Source organism: Emys orbicularis, chromosome 8 (genome assembly GCF_028017835.1).
Source record: "Emys orbicularis isolate rEmyOrb1 chromosome 8, rEmyOrb1.hap1, whole genome shotgun sequence".
Taxonomy (NCBI): domain Eukaryota; kingdom Metazoa; phylum Chordata; order Testudines; family Emydidae; genus Emys; species Emys orbicularis.
In genome coordinates this window covers 43,127,892-43,142,812 of record NC_088690.1, presented here as the reverse complement: position 1 = coordinate 43,142,812, position 14,921 = coordinate 43,127,892, and the positions used below count along the sequence as shown (strand labels likewise).

General features: G+C 46.2%; 1 protein-coding gene across 2 annotated transcripts in view; it reads left to right on the top strand.

Moving 5' to 3' along the window:
• Positions 1 to 14,921, top strand: part of VAV3 (vav guanine nucleotide exchange factor 3) — a 238,636-nt gene that overhangs the window by 196,823 nt on the left and 26,892 nt on the right. For both annotated transcript variants that reach the window (XM_065410115.1, XM_065410114.1), the window contains exon 21: positions 14,519 to 14,584. In XM_065410115.1, the coding sequence (XP_065266187.1) occupies positions 14,519 to 14,584 (66 nt within the window). The remainder of the gene's footprint in view (positions 1 to 14,518; positions 14,585 to 14,921) is intronic.

Here is a 14,921-nt window from a genome sequence, read left to right as displayed (position 1 = left end):
AAAGTCTCTTTGATATTACTTGAATCTGTCATGTTAAAGGATTTAAGCAGAAACATGTTATGCTTGGCTAGTGGAGGGAGACTGGTAAGTGGGTGATGCTGTGTGCCAACAAGCTATCTCCACAGCAATCTTAATACTAGCCTTCAACCTTAAGGGGAACTGTCATCCCCATTAGCATCTTTGGGTGATTTTTTTCTCGGATATGTTGTCAAAGACATACTCTGATGTCTTGGTCAATTTGTAATGCATATTAAGAAGTAACCGAAAAACATAAGGTTTTATTAACATCTTGACGTTTACTCAAGGGACATTTTGGAATAGTTTATTTCTGACCTGAAAGACCATTGTGGATACTATAGATTCATAAATTGACCAGAAGCTCAGATGTTAGTAATAAATAAATGTTTGTATGCACAGTTATGTGCAATTTGTTTTTTTGTTCTTTACAGCATACCTAGAAAAAAACATAAAATAAAAAATATGGTTTCATCTTCTCTAATAACTTAAACCCAACCAAATACATTTTGATAAATGTTAAGAAAATCTTCCCAAGTGAAATATTTGTATGCTTGGTCTCAGTCCTTAGCAAATTTTTTATCGTCATTTTCTGTGGCTCAGTCAAGACTGTATACATCCTGGGTTCCTCCTCTTTACTCCCTCTCACAAGCAGGATAAACATGAATTGTCCTAGAGGATAGCAAAATTCTGGATTGTGATAGGTCATCTTTTGGCCTGTCTCCGTGCATAAGAAGGAGGAACCCAGCACCTGTACTCTCTCAGCTGAACCATCGAAAGCAAATTCCCAGGGAATATAAATTGCCTTAATATGAAACATTGAAAATGAGAGAGGGTGGGGGGGTTGATGCCACAGTGGTTTAGTCCACTACCTCCAGCTGAAGATCTGGGTTGTCACAAATGAAAATGAGTGAGGTGGTCTCATGGTAGTATCCAGGCACACCAGTTAGCATGACTGGCTTTCTTTGCTCAAGGTCCAGAAGTGGAATAGCCACAATGCTTATCTGTGTGTGGCTTGCGCTGGTACTACTGATCCTTCACTTTTACACGTAGTAAAATCACTCACAAAGTTAATTAAATAAGAAAAGGAGAGAGGAAAGAGAGAAAATTTGGTGTTTTAAATGGAAATTTCAGACCCTTATCTGGAACACTGCTGGTTGGTGCAGCTGTAATAATGCAGAGTCTCATTTTTATTATTGATGTGTTTTTTTTCTCTTCTTTTGAGTTTGTTCAGAGCAAAGTACTTACTTAACCTGAGGGTAAGCTTTCAGGGGTGACAGGATGTATCATATAAGGTGTGATGTAATGCTGGTTTTACAGGTTTCCATTGCAATTATACACTGTCCTCAGGGCAATCATGTTTTCCACGTATGCCAAAAGCATACAAATGTGCACTGTACTAGTTTCTTCCACTGTGAAAAACAACACTTCTTTGATACAGACTTAGACCTGTAGCAATTCATTGCTATTACAGAAGTCCTGGCTAATGCCACTGTTGTTGATGGTCCCCCTACATTTTCAATGTAACTCCCTAAGAACAATAACTGTGCTGTGAACATTTGTTCTTGGATGAAAAATTAAATCTTTACCTTTTGGGGGGAAATTTTCTATGTTCCAGTAGTAGATAGAACTCACCAGGGACTAAGATACAGTGCTGTTATGTGAGGTCACTGCAAGAAGGGAGAATAGATAGAGACCTGCTGGCTTGAAATCTATAGTAACAAAACAGTCTACATCAAATCTACAGTAACAAAACATCCAGCATAATAACATTGTTCACCTGGAAAAAAATCTTCCAGTATTGGGGAATTATATATGAAAATACATATACTATACTTAACAGGGGGAAAATGTGCATGTGGGGGTCTCTAGGGAGTAGTTACCTATTTGCTATGATTGACTATTCAGTAAATTTCCCCATAAATGACCCACATTTGGAAGAAAGTAACTGAGGATCCTATGCACAGTCTCATGAAATGTTTCTATTTTGTCTTGAAATTGAATTGAAAGAAATTTTGTAGAGAACCTGAGCCCAAAGTAGGTCTGCAAACTGCTTTTGTCCTAGTATGAGTTTGGTTGCCATCTGTTTGATATATATTGCTAGGGCTGATTCAAGATATATCTGAGGACATCTGTTGTGGTGTCAAATGAGGAGATGTGTCAGGGATTTTTCCCAAGCTCTGGCCCCATTTGTTGCCAGAAGTTATGAGACTCTGTAAATTCCTGTAAGTTATAGTAATAGTGTAAAATCTTCTTTGGTGCCTGCTGAAGAGTTGATGGGTAAACATTTTAAGGTGCAATTTTGCAGGATGTGTCAGTTCGTAAGTGTGGACCAAGTCATGTTAGTCTTTTTTGAAAATGCATTAGGTTGGTAGAGCTATTAGGCTGAGATTTTCAAATCTATCTAGGGGATCAGGACAGCCAAATCCCATTAAAATTATCCAAATCCTGTAGGCAGTTATGAAAATCTCAGCCTTAATGTTTAAAAAGAAGCTTAATTTTCATTGTCAGTGGAAATCTGTGCTATATGAAATTTATTATCCTTTTTGTATGTTGCTTATACATCACATATTGCATGTAACATGTTCTACACTGTGTTACCTCTGAAGGCCATTTGGAAACATCAACATAGAATGTGGGCATCACCTCATAGGTGGGATGGATGTATACTACATGAACAATGTATAGTACATGAATATATACCATCTGTCTTATACTCTGCCCTAGCTCTTAGTACACCTGCAGATGAAATTTCAGGTACCAATCAGTGTTATTTGCATATCTCTGAATGGAACTGGATCAGATTGTCTCAGAATTTACTTGTTACTATATGCCCCTTTGTAGCATTCAAGAGGAGCATTTTTGCTCTCTGTCCAAAATCAAACTTCAGGGAGTGGAAGGAGCCTTGATTCTTCCTCCTGTTGGAGTGCCATTTAGGTGACTTTTAGGACATGGTGCAGACATGTTCAGTTTGGGTCTTTCCTTAATTTGGGCCCATCATCAGAGGGTGGAGCGGGGAGAGACAGAGATAGGATGTGATTTTTTGCTGAATGTGAACAGCATTTGTTCATTTTAATTTTGGTAATGTGTCTACTTATAACTGTGCCAGGCATGATACAAGTAAACTAGATCTGAACATAGTCTAAAATTTTATGAACAATTTTTTTGTAAAAACAAAACCTGCCCTTTTCACAAAAAATAAATGTTTCATATTTTCATTTTTTTTACTAACCTGAACAAATTAAAAATTAAGGGTTTTTTTCAGCTTATCGTTTTCCATTTCCATTTCCCCAACCTTTTCAGTGGGAAAATGAGAAAAGGATGGGGGGCGGGAATGATAAACTAGATAAATAATGACTAAATTTTTCAGTTTCATTTAAATGTGAAAAAAACAAAAAAGGGGGAAATGAAGAGAAAAAAGCTGTGGAGGGAAGGTAGAAAAGCAGAAGAGGAAGGAAACCCGTAAACTAAATAGGCCTTTTCAATAAAAATGTTCATGATTTCAAATGAGTGAAAAATTATTCCTCTTCTCTAAACTTGCAGAATTGAAAATTGCTTGGAAATGTTCAGATTACAAGAAATGTTTTACATTTTTTGACCAGCTTAAGTTATAAATCCTGGTTTCTTTTCACTGTTATTGCCTAAATCCGTGGAGAGATTAGCAATTTCTCAATCAGAGGATGATTTATTTAGCCATAGCCAAACAATAAGATGGAAACTGGATACTGTACAAACTAGGGCTAACTTTTCAGCTGTGCACAGTCCTAGCTGTGGATGAGCCCATTGAAGTTAATGGGAGTTGCAGATCTAAACCTCAGGCAGCACTCTGGAAATTTAGGGCTACTGTGCAAAATGGTTCCAGGAAACCTCCCCATTAAAACAGGTTCAAGTATAATGAATCATCCTCTAGTCTCACTGACAAGTGTCATTTAAAGTAGCAATCTGAAGGTGTTCATTGCTTCTTTATACGCTGCAAGCATTCTATAATATAATTTCTTTAGCAATTTAGCCCAGACATTTACTAGTGCATTTGGGATGGCCTTTAAGGCTTTTGTTAGAAGGAAATTGACTACTTACTCATTGCATGAGAAACAGTTAACAAGGAAGAGACATGTGCAGTTGAAAGAAATGATTAGCAAACTTGAGGTGCAGCGGTGCGACAAATCCACTGCTAGTTGTGATGGTTTAGTGCCTATGCACTCAGAACAGAAATCCGCAGTCATATACCTGACAGCATGTATCACAGTTTTTTATACAAGGTGACATGAGCACCTTGAGGGATTTAGCAGGATATCTAAAAGTAAACAATAATCTAGTATTTTAAACATAATTAGGAATGAACATAAAATTATTCAGATCAATCCTATAATTAGCAAAGAATTTTAAAAACAAAAAGCTCCTTTCAGCCTGCTGTAATTTTTATACACTAGATTTTTGAGGATTTTAAAACTCCCACAATTATATGAAACATGCAAATCTTTTATTTAGAAGTGCAGATAGTCCTATAGGCAGTGCGGTGCTATGATCATGCTAATTTCCTGACATGTAAGACAGCTACCTTGTGTTGGCTAACTTTGTTGATAGTTGATTTGAAAAAGTAATCAGAGTGATATCCTCCTTCCATGCATGGATGACCTAGTGGGAAGATGACTGCTTCTCCACAGCCCATAAAATACCATGCAGCCGCACTAAGGTGGCCACTGGTGCATTCCCAGAATACAGGAGATCCCCACTCCCACTTGCATGGGCCTGCCCCTGCCTGTGCCACTCCTCACGGGATGCCGCTCCCATGTCAACTGGTGTCCTCCTGCATTCACATAGATTTGTATAGTTCACTAAGCCAGTGATCATCCCCTCCCCGCCTCAGGCCAGCAAAATGACCGCTCTGTGTAGTTGGAGAGAGAACTGCCATGGAGCAGTGTGCCATACTGCAAAGGGAACATGGAGTACTTCTCTAGGCAACCTAGGGTTGCCAGGCATCCGGTTTTCGACCGGAACTCCCAGTCAAAAAGGGATCCTGGCTCCGCTCAGCACCGCTGACAGGGCCGGCTCCAGGCACCAGCTGACCAAGCACGTGCTTGGGGTAGCACCTTGGAAGGGGCGGCCAATCTTGGGGTGGCGGGGGCGCTCAGGGTTTTTGTTTTTTTGGTTCGGTGGGGTGGCGCTCGAGGTTTTTTGTTTGTTTCAGCGACGCGGCACTGGGGGGGGCGGGGGCTGGTGCGGCACTCGGGATTTGGACGGCTCAGTGCTCGGGGGGGGGGGTTGGGCTGCCTGGCGCGGCTCGGGGTTTGGGTGGCCTGGCGTGGCTTGGGGTGAGGGCGGGGGTTTGGGCGGCCCAGCGCAGCCCGGCGCTCGGGGTTTGGGTGGCCTGGCGCAGCGCTCGGGGCGGGGACGGCAGTTTTGGCGGCCCGGCGCAGTGCTCGGGGCGGGGGCGGCGGTTTGGGCGGCCCGGCGCAGCGCTCGGGGTGGGCGGGGGTTTGGGCGGCCCGGCCCGGCGCTCGGGGTGGGCGGGGGTTTGGGCGGCCCGGCGCAGCCCGGCCCGGCGCTCGGGGATTTGGGCGGCCCGGCGCTCGGGGTGGAGGGGGTGTTGGGCGGCCCGGCGCTCGGGGAGGGGGGTTGGGCGGTCCGGCGCGATGCGGCGCTCGAGGGGGGGGCAGGCGGTTGGGCGGCATGGCGCTCGGGGGGAGGCGGGAGTTTGGGCGGCGCGGCGCTCGGGGCGGGGATTTCGGCGGCGCTGGGGGGGGGCGGGGGTTTCGGCGGCGCGGCGCTAGGGAAGGGGCGGGGGTTTCGGCGACGTGGCGCTCGGGGGGGGGCGTTACGGCAGGGCGGCGCTCTTTTTTTTTTTGCCTGAGGCGTCAAAAAAGTTGGAGCCGGCCCTGGCCGCTGACCGGGCTGTTAAAAGTCCATTTGGCAGTGCAGTGGGGCTAAGGCAGGCTCCCTGCCTGCTCTAGCTCTGTGAGGCTCCTGGAAGTGGCTGGCATTTCCCTCCAGCTCCTAGGTGGAGGCGCAGCCACGGGGGTTCTGTGCGCTGCCCCCGCCCAGAGCGCTGGCTCCACAGCCAGGGGGCGGTGCCTGTGGACGAGGGCAGCATGTAGAGCCGGCTGGCCGCGCCTCCTCCTAGGAGCTGGAGGGAAATACCGGCTGCTTCCAAGAGCTGCCTGAGGTAAGTGCCAACTCGGAGCCTGCACCCTGAACTCTCTCCTGCACCCCAACCCTCTGCCCCAGCCCTGAGCCCCCTTCTGCACCCAAACTCTCTCTGAGCCCACACCCCCTCCTGCGCTCCGGATGGCTCTGTCCCAGCCTGGAGCCAACACCCTGCACCTCCCAGCCCCATCCCAGAGCCTGCACCCCCAGCTAGAGCCCTCACCCTCCCTCGCACCCCAATACCCTGCCCAAACCCGGAGCACCCCCCCCATACTATGAACCCCTCATTTCTGGCCCCAGCCCCAAACCCGCACTCCCAGCCAGAGTCCTCACCCCCTCCTGCACCCCAGCCTGGTGAAAATGAGCAAGTGAGCGAGGGTGAGGGAGAGCGAGCATTGGAAGGAGGGGGGTGGAGTAAGTGGGGGGCAGGGCCTCAAAGAAAGGGTAGGGTGGGGCGGGGCAAGGGTGTTCAGTTTTCTGCATTCGGAAAGTTGGCAACCCTAGGGCACCCCCTTCACTCATCTCACAGCAAAGCTACCATTGTGCCTTCTGAATTTTGAGCCAGATATCAATTAGTCAGTGGTGCAGAATTTTCCCCAAAGTGTTTAAATGAGTTTTAGAAGTACTATAGGAAATAGCAATATTCGTGCTTTGTACTTATCTAACACCTTCCAGCTAAGGATTTGACAGAGCTTAGCAAATGTTAATGACTCTCTTTGAGTTAAATATGTATAATCTCCATTTTACAGATAAGAAAACTGAGGCACAGAGAAGTTAAATATTGTCTTCAGGGTCATGAAACAGTTCAGAACTTTTGACTTCCAGTGTTATGCTTTCACCATTAGGCAGTGCCACCAGTACCTGAAGTCACATCATGTGCCACCTTGTTAGAGGTATGGTGTTTAGCATTAAAGATTCAGTATTGACTAACAGCTGCCACATAGGAGTATGTTTTGAGAAGTGGATGGTTCTTAATAGTGACCTCACAGGACTGCTCTGGCACTTGTGGATGCATCCTACAGCAATCTGAATTTCGTGGGAAGACTTCTTGTACAGTAATTCACATGCAAGGATGTCCACTGACAGTGTGATCTCTTGTTATATTTCATAAGAATGTATGAATGTCTTGTGCCATTTGTACCACACATTCTGCTGAGTGCCCCACTGACTAGTTAAATGCGGAACACTTACAAGGAGAGATCAGAAGTGCATATGTGTGGTACTAAATTAAGGCAATAGGGAGATTATACATATCCCAGATTTGTCTCTTCCTCATTTGAGGTAATAGAACAATTTAGTTTAATATGCTGCAATGCTAGTTGAACCAGCCTAATACTGAAATGCATTATACATTGTAGCCGGACAAAAATAGTTTTTTGTACAAAAATCAGAGTTAAACATGTAAATATTTATTAGAGGCCTATCCTTTACCAGTGATTTGAAAGAGACCATACGTAGAGATTTCTGTGAAGATGTTTGTCTGCATTTTTAAACTGTAACTCAATAGTCTGTTCATGAGCTCATCAAATTTTGATTCTAGGCGCCTTTCTAATTGCCATGTAAGTATGTTACTTGCTGTGTCATTTTATTGTGTGGGTATCATTGATGTCTTTTGCTTTAGATAAATATTCCTTTATTATATATACTATCAGATTGTATAGCATGTGGGCATATGCAAAGTTGATGTTGTAGGGTTCCATTCCTGTAAATCCTTACTCACATGAATACATGTTACGCACTTAAGTATTCTCATTGACTGTTGTGGGATGAATAAGATCCTGCACTGTGAGTATAGTTTTCCGGACTGGGCCCTGAGTTAGTAACAGTCCTGGGTGGTTAGACATTGAAATCTGTAAAAAGGTTCACTTTGGGGTATAAACAGAACACGAGAAAATACATAAACACCATGATGAATAGCTAATACTTAGTAAGGAATGGGAGGAAAAATCATATTCTCATATGGGTTAAGAGATGCAAGAATTGCTTCCTTATGTGCCCCTATTTTGCATTATTTTAAATGCATATCAATAATTCTCTCACACATTATATTCTAACTAGTGCTCTTTACCCCTTCCTCACCTTCCTACACATTTCTTTCTATTTGGAATCGGTGACAGTTGCTGTGATCATTACCTGGGTGTGATAAATTGCATAGCAATCTTCCCAGGAAGATAATGTTCCCATTGAATATGCTTAGGGCACTTTAATTCAAGAAAACTTCCAATTTTTCAAGAACACTCATTAATTCTGCTCCTTTTTACATCCAGCTCCACCCTTGTTTTAAATTCCTGAATGATGGTTCATGTGGTGTGTTATGGTGCATTAATTTCAATGGGAGTTAGGCACCTCGGCACTTTCAAAAATCACACTAGGCACCTCTCTGGATCTTAAATTGCCTAAATACCTTTAACAATCTGGACTTCAAAGCCTAAATATGGATTTAGGAGCCTAACTTTAGGCACCCGTGTTTGAGAATGCTGGGCCTAGCCCAGTTCTGAAAAGGGCTGCCAGACCTGGTCACAGATGTGCAGTTTATGGATCTGAAAGGCATTTTTTTTCTAGCTTCCCTACCTTCAGAAGGTAATCAATCCATTGGTAAATGCCAAAGTATTGTGCTTTAATGAACAGTTTACATTTGGTTATGAAGAGTTGGTAAGAAAGTGAGTGGAAATATGAGGGGTTATGTAAGAGTTGAACTCCAAGGCGATTCTTTCACGTATTCCCAAAATATGTAGTTATAGCTGTACACACCGAGTGCATGTGTGTTGAGTGATTTGTGACTCTTAGACCACTTCCAGTATGTGGCTCAGGAGACATATACTTATTAAAGTTAGGTAAAGCCCATTATAAAAAGCGATCTTGATTTGTCGCTAACTAGTGGTGATACATGATGGGGAGGATAGGTGGTAATGAAATTGCAGTTGGGTTGTATAGGAGTCCCACCAGCTGATGCTGTGCTGAGTCAATACATTGTTTCAGTTGCCCTATGAATACCCGTTCCCTTGCCAGCATTTGCTCACATTTGGCCTTGCTTCAATATAACTCCATTCAAGTAGACTTTCCAGAAGACTGTGAACCCAGGGCTCAGTTTAGGTGGATTATCTTAAATTGAATTTTTCTGGTGAATTGACCTGTCCTGAATGTTGTTAAAAAATCATTGCCAGTGTGCATGGGATGTGGTCCCATTTGAATCTTTCTTCTAAACCATCTTTGGTCTATTAAAAGCTTTTAGATGTTAGGGCACATGAGGGATCTTGCTCATTTAATTTAATATAAATTAGGTCAGGATATTTTGAAAAGAAGCTTTGGTTTTGGGTTACTGCATCAATGCAGCTCTTAAACTGACTGTATTTATCCATCTGATCATCTGGCAAATTGAAATCATGCTGACTTCAGAAATGGTTTATTTTCCCAAATGAATGTGCACGCTCTTCCATCAAGAGGTTTTGAGGGTGGTGATGGATTTGAAAGGAAATGTCCATTATCTTTAATGAGGATTTCCTGCATAAATCTACCAGATCTGTATCAGGGAAGACACTCTGTGCCCCCCAGATCTTCTATTTCAGGCTCTCTGATTACTGAAAGGATTAGTGCTGGGACAACAAAATAATTAAGTTCTTCTTTGAGTGCTTGTTCACGTCCATTCCAATCAGGTGTGCGTGCACTGCGTGCACGATCATCGGAAAGTTTTCCCTTAGCAGCTCCCGTCGGGTCGGCTGTGGAGCCCGCTGGAGTGATGCCTTCATGGCACTCAATATATGACCCTGCCGACCCACCCCAACCCCCCTTCAGTTCCTTCCTACCGTCCGTGACCGCCGTTGGAACAGTGCTCACTTACTCAGCAAGTACTCCCTTAGCGTTCTTCTGTTAGTCATTACAGCTTATAGTTAATGTAGTATAGATAGTTAGTTTAGATAGTAGGTTGGGAGCGGGGTCTCTCCCCAATCCCTAACCCCCCTTGGAGTCTGCGGCATGCCACGAGCACAAGGCTTTAAGCCCTGCAGTGCTTGTATAAACCTATGCCCATCAGTGACTCCCACAACTCTTGTTTAAAGTGTCTGGGGGAAGTGCACCAAACTGCATGGTGCAAAATCTGCAGGGCTTTTCATCCAAGAACCAAAAAGGAGCATGATTTCCAACTAAAACAATTGTTAAGGGAATCTGCTGTCCGCTCACAGCCGGCTGCAGACCGCCAGGACCCGGCACCAGGCGCGTCCGTACGGAGTGCTCCGGCATCCATACGCGACACGGTGCCGAGAAAGGACTGTACCACAAAAGACCCTCAGCACCAGCACTCCCTGGCACCGCACTGAGGGATAATGGCCCAGCACCGCTCAACTTCCCTGGTGACAACAAGAGACACAAGAAGGCCGAAAGAGGGCACTTGCCGGTACTGATATCTGTGGGACCGTCAGGAGATGCACGGGCGCACCCCAGAAAGGACCCGGTGCCAAGTCAGCACGAGTCGGTGCCATTGACTTCAGTACCCCACAGGGGACCGTCAAGTCCGGCACGTAGCAACTCTTCGACAGGGCAGTGCCAGGTGGAGGTGTTAGAGCCACCCTCCACCCTGGACACTTTTGAAGCCGCCAGAGACCTCATCAAGATGACGGCTGGACAGCCCCCAGCTCTCAGGAACAAGCCTCCGGTGCCAATAAGACCAGTACGGTCTAGAGGCAAGGCCGCTATGATGCAGCGCTCGCAGTCCCCGGCTCGGCACCATACCCGGCGCCGCTCTCAGTCACCTTCGCCGCGGCACCGCTCACCGGCACCAAGCCCCACGAGAGCACCTCCGACACCAGCGACGCGACACTCCCCGTCCCCAACACTGAGGCCAGACCGATCCCCGGTGCCAGCAGAGGATCAGCACCGACCCGCAGCACGAGGCATTCAGCCTTGATCGCCGGCACCAGATATCCGCTACTGGTCCCCATCACTGGATCCCAGGCACCGGTCCCCAGCGAGATCATCCAGGAACTGGTCCCCCAGTTCATCACGGCACCGGTCGTCGGTGCCTGGGCCCTCGCACCACCATGGTCTCGCAATTGGTATCTGCTTCCTCGGAGTCTGATGGCAACTTGTATAACTCGATGGACAGTCAACATAGGTCCAAGAGGCGATGAAGGAAGGTGCCACCAGCCTGGCAGCTGCAGTGGCAGTCCCCGGCGCAGTGGCCCTTTTGGACCCCCTGGGCTTACCATCAGGCCCAGGGTACCTTTTGAAGGGGGTTGAGATCAGTAGCAGCAGAACACCGGTCACCCCACTCTCCTAGGGACAGGCCTATGCCTCGGGGATCCGAGGCTACTCTGTCCCAACTGCCCCTTCAGTCTCCAGTTTCAGCAGAGGCGACCCCAAAACAGGACCAGTCACAGAGTCAGGATACAGCATCCCAGGCACTAGCTAACCGCCACAGGGGCGTTCACTGACCAAGAGGAGGTCAGAGAATCGGAGGGGTAGGTACCCCCTCTGGCTTCCTTGTCCTCTTCCCTGACGAAGCTGTGGCAAGGGCGTCAGCTTCGGGCCTTCCTCCGATTGACCATAGGGCACATCAGGACCTCCTTAGGCGGATTGCCCATCACATGGGGTTGCAAGTGGAGGAGGTGGTCAAGGCCGAGGACCCCATTGTGGATATTCTCGCTCCCAAAGGTCCATCACGAGTAGCTCTGCCTTTGATCAAAACTGTTGAAAACAACATAAAGACCCTGTGGCAGACCCCGGCCTGGATTCTGCTGACTGCCAGGGGTGTCAACCCATTCACAACCCAGAGCAACAAGAAGTACCCAATGTTCTGCTCCTTCCAGAAACACAGCCTGGGTTCAATCATGGATACGTTTCTGCTACCCTGGGGACCGCTTCATGTATCCCTTCCCATCGGTCCCACTTGTACACAAGATGCTGCTCAAGATCCGCAGGGACACAGTGGAGGTCATTCTGCTGCCCCCTGCGTGGCCCGTCAATGTTGGCACACCACACTTCTGGAGCTGTCAGTGGACACCCCAATCATGCTACCACTCTACCCTGATCTGATCACTCAGGACCAGTCGCCTCCATCACCCAGACCTCCAGTCCCTCCACCTCATGGCCTGGAAGCTTCATGGTTAAACCCCATGGAGCACCTATGTTTGGAGCCGGTAAGGGAGATTCTACTCGGCAGCAGGAAACCTTCCACCAGGGCTACTTATCTAGCCAAGTGGAAGAGATTCACTTGCTGGTGTGCCCAGCAACACCCCCCCTCCCCACTCCAGGCGTCTATACCACTCATCCTGGAGTACCTTCTGCATCTCAAACAGCAGGGCCTAGCTGCAGCATCCATCAGGGTGCACCTTTCTGCTATCTCAGCCTTCCACCCGGGAACATCTGGACACTCCGTATTAGCTAATCCATGGTAGGATGTTTCCTCAAGGGCTTGGAACGCCAATATCCACAGATTAGGCAACCAATTTTTGCATGGGACCTTAATCTGGTCCTCACCAGCTCATAGGGCCCCCTTTTGAACTGCTGGTGACTTGCTCCCTGCTCTATTTGTCATAGAAGGTGTCCTTCCTGCTAGCCATCACATCAGCCAGACGGGTGATCAAATTAAAGCTCTGACCCCACCCTACACGGTCTTTCACAAGGACTAGGTACAGCTCAGGCCTCACCCAGCCTTCCTCCTCAAGTAGTGTCCCAATTCCACACTGGTCAAGACATTTTTCTATCCGTCTTCTATCCTAAGCCTCACACCAGTACCCGGGAGTAGAGGCTGCACTCACTGGATGTTCGGAGAGCACTAGCATTCTACATTGAGCGCACAAAACCATTCAAGAAGTCAAACCAACTGTTCGTGGCGGTAGCAGACCGTTTGAAAGGACTCCTGGTCTCATCTCAAAGAATATCTTCCTGGATCACATCCTGCATCCGCACATGTTACAAGTTAGCCAAGGTCCCAGTCCCAACTCTTACGGCACATTCCACAAGGGCACAACCCTCGTCAGCTGTGTTCCTGGCCCAGATCCTGACACAAGAGATCTTCAGCAACAACTTGCATACGTTTACCTCTCACTATGCTATCACCCAACATGCCAGAGATGATGCAGCATTCAGCAGGATGGTGCTCCAATCAGCGATTCCTTAACTCCGACCCCACATCCGGGGTAGAGCTTGGGAGTCACCTGATTGGAATTGACGTGAACAAGCACTCAAAGAAGAAAAGACGGTTACTCACCTTCTCGTAACTGTTGTTCTTCAAGATGTGTTGTTCACGTCCATTCCAATACCCACCCTCCTTCTCCTCTGTCGGAGTAGCCGGCAAGAAGGAATTGAAGGGGAGTCGGGTTGGCAGGATCATATATTGAGCACCATGAAGGCGCCACTCCAGGGGGTTCCACAGCCGACCCAACGGGAACTGCTAAGGGAAAACTTTCCGACGACCGTGCACGCAGCACGCGCACACCTGATTGGAATGGACGTGAACAACACATCTCAAAGAACAACAGTTGCGAAAAGGTGAGTAATCATCTTTTTGCAGTACATAGCACTTACAGACTGCAGTGCTTTGTCATTCAAGGATCACAAAGTGCTAGGTGGGTCAGTATTGTTATCCCCATTCAGTGGTGGGGAAACTGTCACACAGCAGAGATTATATGACTTGTCCAAGATCACATTTTCTTTGCTGCAGTGTTTACTCAAGTGTTGCCTCTAATACACGACTCTTCACTCGAGTGTGGTGGTGCTTTTAAATCAAGTTGGCTGAGGGTACAGGCTGCGTCTGGAGTTAACACAACTCATCAACTGCTAAGGACTTGTCTGCATGGGAAGTTAGTGCCCAGCAAGCTACAATGTGAATTTACAGCACTAGCTACTCTGCACTTACACTGCATGTGGACAATCTTACCATGCATCAGAAGTGCCTCTGTGTGCTTTAGATTAATATGCTTTAAAGTGCTAACCATCTTAGCTTGCTGCTCACTAACTTCTCTTGTAGACAGGCCCTAACACAATCACACTGTGCAGCTCAAGAGTTACTTTGCAGCGTGGTTGCTCACACTTCAGAGTAGTTAACTCAAGTTACCTACATTTGAGTTAACTCTGCAATGAAGATTTAACCACATGAGTCAGTGACATAATTGGGAATTAGAACCCAGATCTCCTGAGTCTAATCCTTTCACCCTATCTACCAGACCACTCAGATTTAACCATTTGTAATTATTACTTAGTTACAGAAGTCAAGAAATTATTACTTTACAAAATTTGAGTAAGACTGGCACTGAATTTTAGAACTTTTACTGTTCGTTTATTTAAATGAATCCCTGTGCATACAGGATTGCTTCCAATCTACACAGTCATTTGCTCACAATGGGAACTTTTTGTCTATTTCTAGGGTAGAAATCTAGTCACAGGGGAGCTTGGCTACTTTCCAAGTGATGCCGTAAAGCCTTGCCCATGCGTAAGTACAAATGTTTAATTGTGTTTGTCGGTATAATAGTTTCCTCAGGAACATTCATAGGAAAAGTTGCCTGGTTCATACCAGGGTTTCATTAATCCTGCCTTGTGGGAAGCATTATTTTAGTTTTTGTGTTTGTATGTTACATTCAATGTTGTTTAAAAATATAACATTCTAATGCTTTTGGTTATTGGATTTAAATTGTAAGTGTTAAGCAAACATGCTCAAGAGATAGATTTTAACTTTTGGGAGTTTAATAAATTAAATTGTCTAAAGAGTTTTCAGATAAATACAATCAGACTATAGAACAAATATATTGTGCAGTAAAGCTGTTGGTATT